The following is a 16000-nucleotide window of genomic DNA, read 5'->3' as shown; positions in this document are numbered from 1 at the left end:
CAAAACCCTGTGACATGGATGTCATTACTACCCTCATTTTAAGGGTGAAGAGAACGAGGTTCAGAATTCTTCCAAAGGCACACAGCTTAGCTGTAAGCTGGAAATTGAAGCTACAACTGTCCAGTTCTCTCCTGCTTATCGGGCTGGTCACCTCTAGTCACTCTCTCTTCTTATTTCTTATTCTGTCTGCTTTGATCTCTCGGGGTCTGAGGCTCTCACTTCGACTCCTCAATAGAACCCGGCCCCCTTCTGCTCGAGTGCCCTCCCATTGGGCAGTGCTGTTATTCGGGAGCCTATGGAAAAGGCCGGGATCGCAACAGGTCCCGCCCCCATGTGTCGCGCCCATTCCGACTTGTTCCAGTGCCGCGGTCCGTGAGAAGATGACATATCTATTGGCTGAAGACGTCTGAAAGGCAGCAAACGGAGGGGGCCGCCCACCGGCGCTCGCGCGGTTCCTTCTGGGAATTGTGGTCTCAGACGTTCCATTCCCGGGGTGGCGCCGCTCGGACTCCGCGTCCCAGCATTCCCTGCACCAGCCCGGGAGCACTTCCGCCCTGTTGTGAAGTGGGTGTCTCGGTGGGTGAGTCCGGGTGGCGGGGCGGGGGCAGCTGAGACGCAGGCTCTGGGCTGGAGACTTAGGAGGTGGTGGTGACACAGGGGACTGGGGAAGGTGAGAGTGGAGAAAGAAGCTTGTATGTGGGGGTGGAGGGTGAGGGACGGTCAGAGGATGCAGCGGCCGGAGATGGGAAGGGTCATACAGGGGTCGGGGATGAGGAGGCGACAGAGGGCCCTGGGAATGAGGAGGGCCTTAGAAAGGTCTGAAGGTAGGGGGTTGAGGGAGGTTTTGGAGGTGGGAGAGCCATAGAAAGGTCTGGAGACCACAGAGGAAAGGATAGAGGGTCTGGGGCCCTGGCAAGAAGTGAAGAGGGCCTGAGCTTGAAGCCTGACCTTAAAAATAGTGTTTCAATCTCAACCTTCCCGTCTAGAACAAGCATATCTAATTTGTTACCTCCCTAATGATTGTTACCTCTGGAACCCAGTGGATGGGACTGGCTATTGTGTTCTGCCCCAAACCTGCACTTCTTTCCTTATGCCTTATGGAAGTCACTGGCACCATCATCCCATTTACCTACCTACCTACCTACCTACCAACCTACCTACCTACCTACCTACCTACCTACCTACCTACCTACCTACCCACCCTCTGATTCCTCTTGCATTGTTCCACGTCCAAGGATCTTCCGGTCTTTCAATTTCTTTAATTTATTTTCAGTCGGCCTCTTGTAGGGTTTTTGCAGAAGCCTTTTCAGTTTCCCAGCATGAACACACACATTGCACCTAGTGTTATCTGTTTAACTTACAAATCTGATTATGCCTTCTGCTTGAAAACCTTCATTGCCTCCCATAACCTGTAAAGTCCAAACACATTGTCCTTCATAAACTCCTTTTGCAGCCTAATCTTCATGCACCTCACACTCCAGGGCTGTCAAGATTTTCCTCATTTCCTGGGTAGGCCATTTGGTTTTCTTATAAACGCTGTTCTCTCAGCTTAGAATATTCTCTCCTTGTCCCTCACCTTCTTTGCCAAGAGAACTACTTTAACTTAAAAAAAAAAAATTCAACTTTTACTTTGCTCAATTTCCTTAAGCAAATTAAGTCACCCCCAACCCTCAGCTTCCATAAATTCTCCTATTACCACATTTGATCATAATTATCTGTGACTTGTGTGTCTCTTCCACTAGACTGTGAACATCTCCAGGACAGGAACAGTGTCTCAGTCACCTCTATTTCCCCATTGCCCAGTCTAGAGCAGTAAACACTTGATGTAAAGCAGTAAATACTTGATGTATGTGTGAATGAAGACCATGCAGGGTAAGCTTTTCTATGCCAGCCTTGAAGACTTCTATTTCCAGTGGATTTCCAGGGCAGGAGCTTTAGTCTTCCCCTGCCTGGCAGGGCTATCTGCTGGAAGCTGAAGCTGATTCATTGCCAATGGGAGTTTAAGCCAGGGGTGACAAATACATGGAATGTGTGCTGCCAGTGCCCCTTCCTGTGTCCCTGGCAGTCATGGCTAATTGGTTGGTTCACAGCACATATTCACAGTACTCAGAGCCCTCAGCACACTACTCTAGGCAGCCACTTCCAGTTGATTGAAGTTTCTGCTTTAAATGAAACCTATTTGCTCTCCCGAACTTAAGCCCTTATGTGTGAGGTCAGGTCAGCCTGCTTTAAGCCGTAGCTTGGCCAGATGGGCCTGACAGCCTTTGAGAGTTCCCAGTTTTTTCTCTTTGGAGGTCGAAGACCAGTCTTGGCCTTTCCCATGGAACTGGAGAGCGTCTTCTCTTCCCTTTTCACTGAGTGGGCTCCTCATGACACATTCATACTTACTACCCTAGGAGTCAAGATGCCCCTCAGCTTCCCTGTGTTTGTAAAGAGATCTTGATTTTGATGGCAGTCAGCACTTATCCCTCATCACCTGGGAGCCTCTGTACTCTTTCTAGGTCTTTGTGGATATTGAAAGAGAGCTTTGAGATCACTTAGCTGAAGCTAAGTAGCAAAGCGACAGCCCATGCTGAATGAAGTCCACCATCATGCTTTATTTAATCTCATAGTGTATGAAATAATTTTGAGTTGCTTGCCAACATTTAAAAATCCAGAGTGCTAGCTTCTTTTGGAAAAACTAGCAGGCCTAGGAATATTCTGGGCATATGTTCCCCTGGCACTCTATAGTTGGCTGTAGTGCCCACCCAGTTCACTTCAGTCATTGACTCATTTACATTGCTAGGTCCTTATACCCATTTAAACTTGTAGCCACTGACCGTAGTTTCCTTCCCCCTTGCTCTACCCCGTCATACTAATTAAGGAACCTAGGGCAGCTGGTGAGTAGGATCAGGCTGTAAGCTGCAGCCTAACTAGGCAGCCACAGGGGCTACATGACTTGTCCAAAGTAACACAGCTGATTAGTGGCAGGAGTGGAATTAGAACCCCAGTCTGCTCACACCTGCCTTAACGTTCTTTCCACTCTCATCTTAGGAGTTTGGATGACTAGCACATATAGAGGAGGCTATAGGACGTGGTTAAGAAAAATGATTAGAGAAAAGGGATCTGGGCTTAGACCCTAACTCTGCCACTTGCTAGTTGTGTAACCTTAAGTAAATCTTCATAAACACTCAGTTTCCCTTTAGATAATTGAGGATATAGTACAGTCATACCTTAACAGATATTTATATTCTAAGGGTGAAAATCACTTTAGCCAAAAATCACAGTTAGCTTGAAAATCCTTTGGCAAGGAGCCATTTCAGAAACTAACACACTGCCTTTCAATAAATAAACTAATCAGCACAGCCGGGCTTCTTGTTTGAACATTAGATGAGAATTGGCTTGTGTTAGGGACTGTGTAATATGAAAGACACTTTACTCACCCTCAGTGGAAAGAGAGGCACGAGGGAATCAAGACCAACCTGGTGAATAGCAAAGTCCTTGGTGCCATCACCGCATGCTTATTCTCGAACAGATAGTGAACGGAACTGTCTGCACTATTTAAATTATGCTGTTTCTCTCTTTCTTTCTTTCTTTTTTTTTTTCTTTTTCCCGAGATGGAGTCTTGCTCTGTTGCCCAGGCTGGAGTGCAGTGGCTTGATCTCAGCTCATTGCAACCTCCGCCTCCTGGGTTTAAGCAGTTCTCTTGCCTCAGCCTCCCAAGTAGCTGGGATTACAGGTGCGAGCCACCATGCTCAGCTATTTTTTATTTTTTATTTTTTTTTATTTTAAGTAGGGATGGGGTTTCACCACATTGATCAGGCTGGTCTTGAACTCCTGACCTTGTGATCCACCTGCCTCAGCCTCCCAAAGTGCTGGGATTACAGGTGTGAGCCACCACGCCCAACCCTCTTTCTTTCTTTCTGATCTTTGTAGTGGAAGTTACAGGTCAGTGAAATGCAGCTCAACACCTAATGAGACTCCAGTTGCTGCCTGGAGGATTCAGTGAGATTATGAATGTGGAACACAGCGCTGTGCCTGGCACCTTGTGGGCACTCAGTAAAGGGGTACTCTTAGAAATTGGTGGTCCTAATGAGGCTCGATATTCCTGGTCATCTGGGAACCGAGGAATGCCCTGGTCCATTTTCCCTTGTTCACTTCCGTGTGAAGTCAACCGGCTGTTGGCTGACTCCGTTGGCCTCTCTCTCCCCGCAATAGCCTGCTATCCATACTTCAGTCTAACTTCCTTAGACTGGAAAAGGTTATGGTGATATATGGTCCCTGGGGCTTTCCGATTTCTATTTGAAACAAACCTTTGGGAGTTTCAAGTCTTTCCAGGAGAAAATACCTATTATCTGAGACTCTGAGCTTTGGGCCTGGTATGACTGCTAATTGCCTATTTTGTTGTGGTGTCCTCTTTATGCAGGAATGCAATTGTCTTTGCTTGCTTATTGACTGTCTGTCTCACTAGACTGTAATTTTCTTGAAGGTAGGGACTGTCAGTCCCAGCTACTGTTAGATCTGTAGCTTCCAAACAGGGTTTAGCAGGTACTCTATAAATGATTGATGAATTACTCCTTGTGTGAGAGGGTGACAGAAATATGTTTGAACTCATGCATCAGTAAGGTTGTGGTTCAAAAAGAAATTTCATGAAAGGTGAATTCTTTAGTTTAATATAAATTATGGATCATCCGTATCCCATCAGGCTTTTGATATACCAGGTTTATTATTTTAATACATGGTAATAAAACTTTTTAATGGCCCTGCTATTTATCAGATACTTGGTTGAGCACTATGGATACAGCAATGAGTAACATACAATACTGGTTCTAGTAATATAGTCTAATGGGGCTGTCAGATGTAGCAACTGGTAACTACAATAGTGTAGGATAATACCTATATTAGAGGTATGTACCAATTGCTTTGGGGATATAGGATTAGGGAGGCAATTCTTGGAGAGCAGGACATGAAAAGGGCATGTCAAGGAACTCCTATCAAAGGAGGTGACACTTGAGCTGGTAGTTGAAGGATGAATAGGAAGTTGCCAGGTAGTCATGAGTGGTGCTTTAGGCCTCTTCCTAAGTATATGGAGGCCTTTAGGGCAATACTTTAATTTTTATTACCCTTGCCTTGTTTCTCTTCAGTCCGGTCAGATTGCCCAAAATGAAAAATACCACTATCTCTCCATTCGCAATTCAGTTATGTCATTCCTACTTGGAAGCAGCTAATGATCTCCTTTGAGTGGGCATTTTTTTTTGTCACCCAGACTTGTTGGGACAACACAGTGAGCTCAGTTTTTCAGATAACCCAGCATGGGTGCCATCAGAGAGGCTATAATCTCCTTGGGGACAACATAGATACACATATCCTTCTCATACAGTGTCTCATACAGTGTAGAAAGTGGTAAGTGTCACAGAGACATGGAAATAAAAGAGAAAGGAATTCCTTTTGGCATGAACAGGACGGTCATTTATTTTTTATCTAGTGTGCACAGAAAGGGATTAATTGTAATTCTTGCTTAATGATACACCATCATCATTAGTCGATCATTCATGACTTTATCATTTATTCAGTACTCCCTATATGTGCTGAGCACTGTGCTAGGTCTCTTGGGAAGCTAATAATCTAGTGGGTAAGAAAATTACAGTAAAGGATGATCAGGGCTATGGTAGAGAAAATGTAAGATGCTATGGGAGCTTGCGGTCGAGGACTGAATCTTGTTTCAGGTTGCAGGGAAGGCCTCATGGAAAAAGTGCAATTTAAGCTGAGACCTTGCTAGCTGAAGGAAGGGAGGAGCCCATTCCCAAAGGAGACCTTCCCAAAGAGGGGAAGGTTCAGAGGGCAGCTTGGTGTAAGATCTGGAAGCTGTGCTTCTGGAGCACCATGACTAGTGGACCATGGTAAAGAGATGAGTTGGAGACTTGGGTAAGGCTTGCACTTTAAAACCTGAGGGAAATGGGAGATCACTGGAGGGTGTTTAGCAGGGAGGTGGTGTAGTCAGGCTTTGATCTAGTTTGGTTGTTGTGCCAAGAATAGAGCAGAGGTTGGGGTGAGGTGAGTGGAGGCAGGGACGTGTTAGGAGACTGATCAGGTGGAAGACATGATGATTCTCTGTACTGAAGTGGTAGCATTGGAGTTGGAGATGCCAAGTGGACACAGCGTGGTGATGAATTGATTTGGATCTTAGAGAATGATAATGACCAGGTTTCTGGTGTGGAGAACTTGATGGCAGTGCCTTCACTGAAGGGGGAGCTTCAGAAGGCAGACATGATTGCAGGAGAAAATAACGAATCCAGTTTTTGACTCATTGAGTTTGAGGTGCCTAAGGGACAGTCAAGTAGAAATGTCATGAAGGAGTTTGGATTTTGGGGTCTGGAGATCTGGAAACAGGTCCTTGCTGGAGTTTTAGGAGTCACGTATAGGGATGGTGAATAATGCCAAATGGGTGGGATGACCAGGGGATAGCATGGAGTTGTTGGATTTTGCAAGGAGAACATCAAGCTTTAAGATTCGGGAAGAAAGGCCTTATGGAGGGGGTGACATTTGGAACCCAATTTGAGGGAAGGTTGGACTTTGGACATGTGTAGGAGGGAGGAAGTCTATACTGGGCCAGATCATGGAGGTGTGGGATGCCAGGCTAAGGTGTTCAGTCATGACCTAGAGGATTGAATACTGTACTGTCTTCCTCCAAAGTGGGAGGCTCAAATGAGATATTAATTGGCATTTTGTGAGCACTCACTGTGTGTCAGACACTGGTCTAAGCTTTTTATATATATCCCTCATCTAATCAGCCCAGCAATCAAGTAAGGTAGGTGCTACTGGCTTTGGTGCAGGATTGTGGCCTCACTTCCTGCCTATGGGAAAGGGGCATCTCTTAGCACTTCTGCCCCCATGCAAAGGTGACGGAAGGTATGGGGTAAGGGGGATAATGAAGCTTCTGCATCCTTTTGCTTACACTCTATCATTTGTCTTTCTACCTTAGAGCTTTGGGGAGCAGTCCCTTTTCTAGGAGCCTCTTGAAGGACTCACCATAGGTGCAGGAAGACATTGGATGAGGACAGCACAGCTGAAGTGAGGCGTCTAAGGTAGACAATGGCTGTGGCCCTGGAATCGCAAGCCCAGGCATCTCTGCAGCCAGAGCCTGAAGAACTCCTGATTGTGAAACTGGAAGAGGACTCATGGGGATCAGAATCCAAACTCCGGGAGAAGGACCGCGACTCTGTCTCCGGCCCAGAGGCCTCCCGCCAGCGCTTCAGACAATTCCAATACAGGGATGCAGCTGGACCCCATGAGGCCTTCAGCCAGCTCTGGGCTCTTTGCTGTCATTGGCTGAGGCCGGAGATCCGTCTCAAAGAGCAGATCCTGGAGCTGCTGGTGCTGGAGCAGTTCCTGACTATCTTGCCTAGGGAGGTCCAGACCTGGGTGCAGTCACGCCACCCTGAGAGTGGTGAGGAGGCTGTGGCCCTGGTGGAGGATTGGCACCGAGAGACCAGGACTGCAGGACAGCCGGTGAGACTTTCTCTTCCAAGGAGTGGGTCAGGCCAGGCAGTGGGGTTGTGACTAGGTTAATAATTGCCAAATTCACAATAAAAATAACAAGAGTTATTGAGAACTGACACTTATTGACCACTACTGTATACCAGGCAGTGTTCTAAGTGCTTTACATGTGTTAACCCACTTAGTCCTGTCAACAATTTAATGAGATAGGTACTGTTATCCTGATTTTACCAGTGAGAAGACGGAGACAGAGAAAAGATAGGTAAGTTGCCCGGGTCTGAACAGCTGCTAGATGGTAGAGTCAGGATTTGAACTTAGGCATTCTAACTCTAAAGCTTGTATGCCTAACCACTACTCCAGACTGCCTCCCACTACCATATTCACAATATGATTAACTTGTGTTTTATACCTAACAAAACCTTTTTATATATGTGATCTCTCTGAGTGCTTATAGCAGTAATGTAGATAGACAGAAATAGTACTGTTGCCCCCATTTTATAGATTAAACTAAGAACCAAGAAGTTGGCCAGGAGTGGTGGCTCACACCTGTAATCGTAGCACTTTGGGAGGCTGAGGCAGGTGGATTGCTTGAGCTCAGGAGTTCAAGACCAGCCTGGGCAACATGGCGAAACCCTGTCTCTACAAACAGTACAGATGAAACCAAACAAAATGCCAAGTGGCCCACAAAGGTCATCAGTGAGTAGACCAGAGCCTAAAGCCAAATCCTTAGGTTCCAAGGTCATTGTTCTTTCTACCGCATATCAGATGCCTCCTCTGCAAACCATGGGAATTAAAATACCTTTGAGCCATAAGGCTCAAATGAGATATTAATTGACATTTTGTGAGCACTCACTGTGTGTCAGATACTGGTCTAAGCTTTTTATATATGTCCCTCATCAACCCAGCAGTCCAGTAAGGTAGGTGCTATTATCATTGCCATTTGTCAAATGGGTAAACACAGATGGAGAGATCAGTAACTTATCTAACTTTATATAACTGTGTGATAGAGCTGAGGTAAGGGAAATGAAAGTATGGATTTAACATTTGCAGTTTCAACAATTTGCAAGTGACCACCGAAGGCCCATGATGTAATGCATAGTTTTGCTATGACACAAATTTTGAATCCTGCTTCAAAGCTGGTATACGTAGAACAGATCCTTTGGCTGGATCCAGAACCTTCATCTAAACATGACTGTTTTTCTCCACTTGTTATAGTTAGTAATTCTTGTGATATTTTACTTACCCACATTTTGCTGGGGGAAATTACAGGTTTGGGAACATATCCCTTGCAAATGGCAGGGGTTTTCTGTACATTTAAACTGTAAAGTTCTATACAGTGTGAGATTGGGGGAGCAAAGTTTAAGAACTGTGACTTTGCTCTTTGGATTCCTTTACAAACTGATTGAAGAGATAGGGAGAGTAATATATAAAGTTACAGAACTAAGTATAAGAGAGCGTGCCTTATTTTAGTATACCACCCCACCCCCCTATATTATTTCCTTTAAAGAAACCAGCTATTTGTCTTAAGTGGCAGTGAAGAAACAAATGGGAGTTTTAGGGCTTCAGAGTTGGAAGATAAAGAACTTGAGACCCAGAGATGAAAACTGATTTAAATCAGGGTCTTTATAATTCTTCATCTGTAAAATGAGAGGGTTGGACTAGACCAAAGGTTCACAAATTATGGCCCTGTGAGCTGACCAAAAGTTGAACTGCTTCTAAAATTGAGAAGAAAATAAGGTAATGGAATCTTCTCTATTATGTATTTTTGTTTTTACTGTGACTTTTTTTTTTTTTTTAAACTTTCCTACTTGCTCCTGAGTGCTCACAAATTTCAAAACAAATGGACAAGTAGCAGAGGAGCTTGTTTTTTTCAGGTGCAAATGTAGCTTACGATCTTACATTGCAAGATATATAACTTAGTTACATTCTCTGCAAGTAAAATTTTTCAAGTCTTAATAACGGGATGAAATATAGTTATAATATTCGTCACAGTGAACCACCACCTGAAAAAGGTTGGTGCCTACAGGACTAAATGTCCCCTAAGATAGTTTCCTAAAAGGGATCTTTCAGCTCTGCTATTTTGTGATTGTTACCTTGTTTCTTCTGTCATCATCATCTTGTTGAATCCCCCTCTCCCTCAGATGCCCGCTCCATCAGGTGCACAGGGATTTTTAAAAAACAGGCTTTATTTTTTAGAGCAGTTTTAGGCTCACAGCAAAATTGAGGAGAAGGTACAGAGAGTTCACATCCCTCCCCCACAAACCTCCCTAACTATCAACATCCCTGCACCAGAGCAATGCATTTATTACCATTGATGAACCTACATCGATACATCAGTATCATCACTCAAAGTAGCGGTTTATGTTAGGGCTCTTAATGTTACTCATTCTGTATGTTTTGACAGAATGTATAACATTAAAAACCCTATTATAAACTGTATCTACCATTATAGTGACATAGTAACATGTGTCTACCACTGTAGTGACATACAGAGTAGCTTCACTGCTGTAAAAACCCTCTGTGTTCTACCTGTTTATTCCTCCTTTCCCCCAACCCCTGGCAACACTGATCTTTTTACTGTCTCCATAGTTTTGCCTTTTAAAAAATGTTACATAGCTGGAATCATACAGTATATAGCCTTTTCAGATTGGCTTCTTTTACTTAGTAGTATACATTTAAATTTCTTCCATGTCTTTTCATGGCTTGTTAGCTCATTTCTCTTTAATGCTTGATAATATTCCATTGTGTGGATGCACCACAGTTTATTTATTTACTCACCTACTGAAGGACCTCTTGGTTCCATCTAAGTTTTGGCAGTTATGTATGAAGGTGCTGCAAATATTCATATGCAGGTTTTTGTGTGGACATAGTTTTCAGTTCATTTGGGTAAATACTAAGGGACATGATTGCTGGATCATATAGTAAGAGTATGTTTACGTTTGTAAGAAATTGCCAAACTGTAGTCCAAAGTAGCTGTACCATTTTGCATTTTTACTAGCAATGAATGGGAGTTCTTGTTGCCCCACATCCTTGCTAGCATTTGGTGTTTCGGATTTTGGCCATTCTAGTGGTAGATAGTGGTATTTTATTGTTGTTCGAATTTGCAATTCACTAATAACCTACCATGTTATACATGTTTTCATATGTTTACTTGCCATCTGTATATTTTCTTTGGTGAGGTGACCATTCAAGTCTTGCCCATTTTTAAATTGGGTTGTTTGTCTTCTTACTGTTGAGTTTTAAGAGTTCTTTGTATGTTTGGGGTAACGGTCCTTTATCAGATGTGTGTTTTGCAAATATATTCTCCCAGTCTGTGGCTTGTCTTCTCATTCTCTTGACAGTATCTTTCATAGAGCAGAATTTTTTAATTTTAATGGAGTCCAGCTTATCAATTATTTGTTTCATGGATTGTGCCTTTGATTTTGTGTCTAAAAAGTCATTGCTATACCTAACATTATCTCATTTTTCTCCTATATTTTAGGAATTTTGTAGTTTTTCATTTAACATTAAGGTCTGTGATCCATTTTGAGTTGATTTTTGTGAAGGATATAAGCTTTTTTTTTTTTCATGTGATATCCAGTTTTAGTATCATTTTTTGAAAACATTATCTTTGATTCACTGTATTACCTTTACTCCTTTATCAAAATTCAGTCGACTGTCTTTATGTGGAACTATTTCTGGGGTCTCTATTCTGTTCCATTGAGCACTTTATTCTTTTGCCAATACCACACTGTCTTGATTACTGTAGCTTTATGGTAAATCTTGAAGTCAGGTGTGTCAGTCCTTTGGTTTTTTTCCTTCTCCTTCAATATTGAGTTGGTTATTCCAGGTCTTTGCTTCTTCATATAAACTGCACATGGCCAGGTGCAGTGGCTCACACCTGTAATTGCAGCACTTTGAGAGGACAAAGCAGGCGAATTGCCTGAGCCCAGGAGTTTGAGAACAGCCTAGGTAACACGATGAAACCCCATTGCTATTGAAAAAAAAAAAAAAGCAAATGAACAAAAAAGACTTTACAGTTTGTTGATATCCACAAGATAAACTTCTGTGATTTTGACTGGGCGTTAAATCTGTAGATCAAATTGGGAAAAGCTGACATCTTGATGACAGTGAGCCTTTCTATCTGTGAACATGGAATATCGTTCCATTTATTTAGTTCTTCTTTGACGCCTTTCTTTTTTTCCGCATGTAAATCTTCTACATATTTTCTTAGATTTATGCCTAAATACTTCATTTTTTTTTGGAGGAGAATGTAAATGTTATTATGCCTTTAATTTCAAATTCTACTTGTTTCATTGTTGGTATATAGGAAGGCGATTGACTTTTGCATATTTGCATATTTGTACCCTGCAACCTTGCTATAACTGCTTATTAGTTCCCAGAGGTTTTTTTTTGTTGATTCTTTCAGATTTTCTACATAGACAATCATGTCATTTGTTAACAAAGACAGTCTTTTTCATTCTTCCCAATCTATGTACCTTTTGTTTCCTTTCTTATCTTGTATTAGTCTGGACTTCCAGTAGGAAGGAATAGTGAGAGAGAACATCCTTGCGTTTTTCCTGGTCTTAGTGCAAAAGCATTGTGTTTCTTACCATTAAGTAGGATGTTAGCTCTAGGTTTTCTGTAGATGTCCTTTATCAAGTTGAGGAAGTTCCCCCCTATTTCTAGTTTGCCAAGTTTTTATCATGTGTATTGGATTTTGTCAAATGCTTTTTCTGCATCTGTTGATATAATATATGATCATGTGATTTTTCATTTTTTGTCTGTTGATGTGATGGGTTACATTAACTGATTTTCAAATGTTGGACCAGGCTTGCATACCTGGGATAAATCCCACTTGGTTGTAGTGTGTAATTTCTTTTTTATGCATTGTTGGATTTGATTTGCTAATATTTTGTTGAGGATTTTTGCATCGTTTTTTTTATTTGTTTGTTTTTGAGATGGCATCTCGTTGGTTCTGTCGCCCAGGCTGGAGTGTAGTGGCATGATCTCAGCTCACTGCAACCTCTGCCTCCCAGGTTCAAGCGAGTCTCCTGCCTCAGCCACACGAGTAGCAGGGACTACAGGCACCCGCAACCACACCTGGCTGATTTTTGTGTTTTTAGTAGAGATGGGGTTTCACCATGTTGACCAGGCTGGTCTCGAACTCCTGACTTTGTGATCGGCCTCTCAAAGTGCTGGGATTATAGGTGTGAGCCAACGCACCTGGCCGATTTTTGCATCTTTGTTCATGATGAATATTGGTTTGTAGCTTTCTTGTCTTGTAAGTAATTTCTTTGGTTTTGGTATTAGGGTAAAAGCTGGCTTTATAGAATAAATAAGGAAATATTCCCTCTGCTTCTATCTTCTGGAGGAGATAGTAGAGAATTGTTATAATTTCTTCCTTAAATGTTTGGTAGAATTCACCAGTAGACCCATCTGAGCTTGGTGCTTTCTGTTTTGAAGGTTATTAATTATTCAGTCAATTTCCTTAATAGATATGGGCCTATTCAGATTGTTTATTTTTGTGTGAGTTTTGGCAGATTGGGTGGGTAAAGGAATTGGTCTTTTTCATCCAGGTTATCAAGTGTGTGGCCACAGATATTCCTTTATTAACCTTTATGTAGTTTATAATATTCTTTTATTATACTTTCATTGTCCATGGAATCTGTAGTGATATCTCTGTTTTCATTTCTGATATTAATAATTTGTCTTCTGTCTTCTTTTCTTTTTTATTTTTGAGACAGATTCTTGCTCTGTGACTCCGGCTGGAGTGTAGTGGTGGGACCTTGGCTCACTGCACCCTCCGCCTCCTGGGCTTAAGCAATCCTCCTGCCTCAGCCTCCCACGTAGCTGGGACTACAGGACCACACCACCAGGCCCAGCTAATTTTTGTATATTTTTTGTTGTTGTTGAGATGAGATTTCACCATGTTGCCCAAGCTGGTCTTGAACTCCTGGGTTCAAATGATCCACTGCCTTGGCCTTCCAGAGTGCTGGGATTACATGTGTGAGCCATCGTGCCTGGACTGTCTTTTTTCTTAGTCTGACTAGAGGCTTATTGATGTTATTAATCTTTTCAAAGAACTAGCTTTTGGTTTTGTTGATTTTCTGTATTGATTTCCTGTTTTAAATATCATTATTTCTGCTTTAATTTTTATTTCTTTTCTTCTGCTTACTTTGGATTTAATTTGCTCTTCTTTTTTCTAGGTCTTATGTTGGTGTACCTGTGTCCCTGGACTCTGACCTTTGCCAGTGCTTCCCAATTTTTTCCCCATCTGAGGTGGCACAGGATGCCTAGAGGGGGCTGCATTGGGTATTTCTCATCTTCCATGTGGAAGAGTAGAGGGAGCTGGAATCGCATATTTCTCTTCCGACAGTTAGGTTAGGCTTTGGTAAAACAGTTTCTGCTGAGGACAGGCATTACTAAGAAGAGCAGCGTGCCCTGGCATATTTCAAAATGGTTCCTTTTTCCTGCCATCTGCCATAAGCAAGAAGAGATTTTTCTCTGATATTAACTATGAGGATCTGGTTGAACTCCTGGAGATAAAACTTATGAAAATGTGCCCCTGCTCAGTAATTAAGTGCCCTGGAGTTTTTACCTCTCAGAGTTGTCCGCACTGTCCTTCCAGCAGTTCGTCAATTACAGTTTAGGTTTTTCTCCCCGGCACTGGTTCCCACAGACGCTTCTGCTCCACTAAGTTGTGATTCTCTGATTCCACCTGTTTGTCTCTCCAATTTTGGGGAGAGTGGTTTGTGGCCTCACTTCTCTGACAGATCTAAGAAGAGTTGTTGATTTTTCAGTTTGTTCAGCTTTTTACTTGTTACTGTAGAGTCTAGAGTGGCAAATTCTAGACTCTACAGACTTCTTGGAAACTAGAAGTTTGACCTACTAATTTTTTGCCTCCTGGTTGTCACTTGAATCTACTTCTTTCTGTGTCCAAAACTACTATCCATGGAATCAGAGTCTTTGCTTAGGGATGGTAATGGTTGGAGGAACTGGGGTTGAGAGTAAAGATTGTTGTTGAATTTAGTCACACAGTTCCTCTGTAGATTATAATGATAACAAAGTGAATTTTTTTTAACATGACCATATAAGAAGATTGATTGATAAGCAGATGTTTTCTCCCTGTGAAGTCACACAGGACACTGGTGGATCTTCTTATTTGGAATGGCCCTTGATGCTCGTGGCCCATTCCTATATGTCTTCTCAATGGTAAAAGTCCTTCTCTGTGAGTGGATTTGGATTTTCAGGCCAACCAAAAAAGTTTTACAGCTAAGTTTGGCAAACTCAGTAAGTTAATGAAGATAGTTGTTGTTATTTTGGTTCAAAAAAATAAGACTCAGAGCAGTATATCTAGTCATAAGTTTTTGTATACAAAAGAGGGAAGCTAAGAATACACATTTACATTTGCTTGTATCTAGAAAGAAACTCTAAAAGAATGAAGAACATGGATTTCCTGTGATGAGAAGAGGGGAAAAGAACAGGATCGACGGGATGGAGACGGATGGGGGTGGGGCATTTTCACTGAATATACCCCTGTATGTATTTTCTGTTTTTAAACCATGTGAGTCTATTATCTATTGAAAAAAAATTGAAATACATTTTTAAAAGTTAGGTGTTTTTATAAAGTATTGAGATTGTTATATTGTTGAGGTTTTACAGCCAGGATAACACCTTGACCTCTCTACCTCTGAACTTGGAACCAGCTGAGAAATAGAGTTAAGAAATTAGCTGTATGATTGATGAAGTTGACTGGGTAATGCTATTTTAGTTGATTATTCCTTTTTGTTTTAAATATCTTCTCTATATCTCTGAGTACCTTTTTCTTTTTGCCTGAAATCCAACATTGAAATGAAAATGCCACTTCCTTTTTCCTTTTGAGTTAGAGTGCCTTGTCTTTTGCGTGTCATTCTGGTTTAAGATTAACAACACGTACTTTTATCTTATTTTAAAATTCCAGCTAATTTCTTTTTTTGAGACAAGATCTCACTCTGTTGTCCAGGCTGGAGTGCAGTGGCATGATCATAGCTTACTGTTACTTCGAACTTCTGGGCTCAAGTGATCCTTCTGCCTCAGGCTCCTGAGTAGTTGGGGGTACAGGCATGTGCCACCATACCTGGTTAATTTTATTTATTTATTTATTATAGAGGTGAGGGTCTTGCTGTGTTGCCCAGGCTGGTCTTGAACCCTTGGTGTCAAGTGATTCCCCTGCCTCAGCCTCCCAAAATGCTAGAATTACAGGCATGAGCCACTGCACCCAGTCTCCATCTATAATTCTTTGCCCTTTTTAAAATTTTTATTTTAAAAATAGCTTTGTCTTTCAGCAGAGATATTTAGAGCAATTGCATTTGGTGTTATGATTTTATCTTTTTTTCCTGTTTTTATGCTTCCCTTTGCCTTTTAATATGCAACTTGGTAACTTTTCTCTCTCTTTGATCACTTAAAAACTAAGCAACCTATTTTTGATGCTTATGGGTTATTTTTTAATGTTACACAAATTTTACATAATTTATCTCTGTGGATCAAAAATGTTTTAAACAGT

The 16000-nt window shown here is 42.0% G+C and overlaps 1 protein-coding gene across 6 annotated transcripts in view; it reads left to right on the top strand.

Annotated features, from left to right (window-relative positions):
- Positions 1-495: 495 nt before the first annotated feature.
- The window catches only part of LOC105494673 (zinc finger and SCAN domain containing 20), a 31265-nt gene continuing 15760 nt past the window's right edge, over positions 496-16000 (top strand). For 3 of the 6 annotated variants that reach the window (XM_011763335.2, XM_011763334.2, XM_011763330.2), the window contains exons 1-2: positions 496-580; positions 6962-7488. In XM_011763335.2, the coding sequence (XP_011761637.2) occupies positions 7072-7488 (417 nt within the window). In that variant the 5' untranslated portion in view covers positions 496-580; positions 6962-7071. The other 3 variants (XM_011763331.2, XM_011763333.2, XM_011763332.3) reach the window with 3 other exon arrangements.

The sequence above is a fragment of the Macaca nemestrina genome, chromosome 1 (assembly GCF_043159975.1).
Source record: "Macaca nemestrina isolate mMacNem1 chromosome 1, mMacNem.hap1, whole genome shotgun sequence".
NCBI lineage: Eukaryota > Metazoa > Chordata > Mammalia > Primates > Cercopithecidae > Macaca > Macaca nemestrina.
This window is presented reverse-complemented; position numbering and strand designations above follow the sequence as displayed.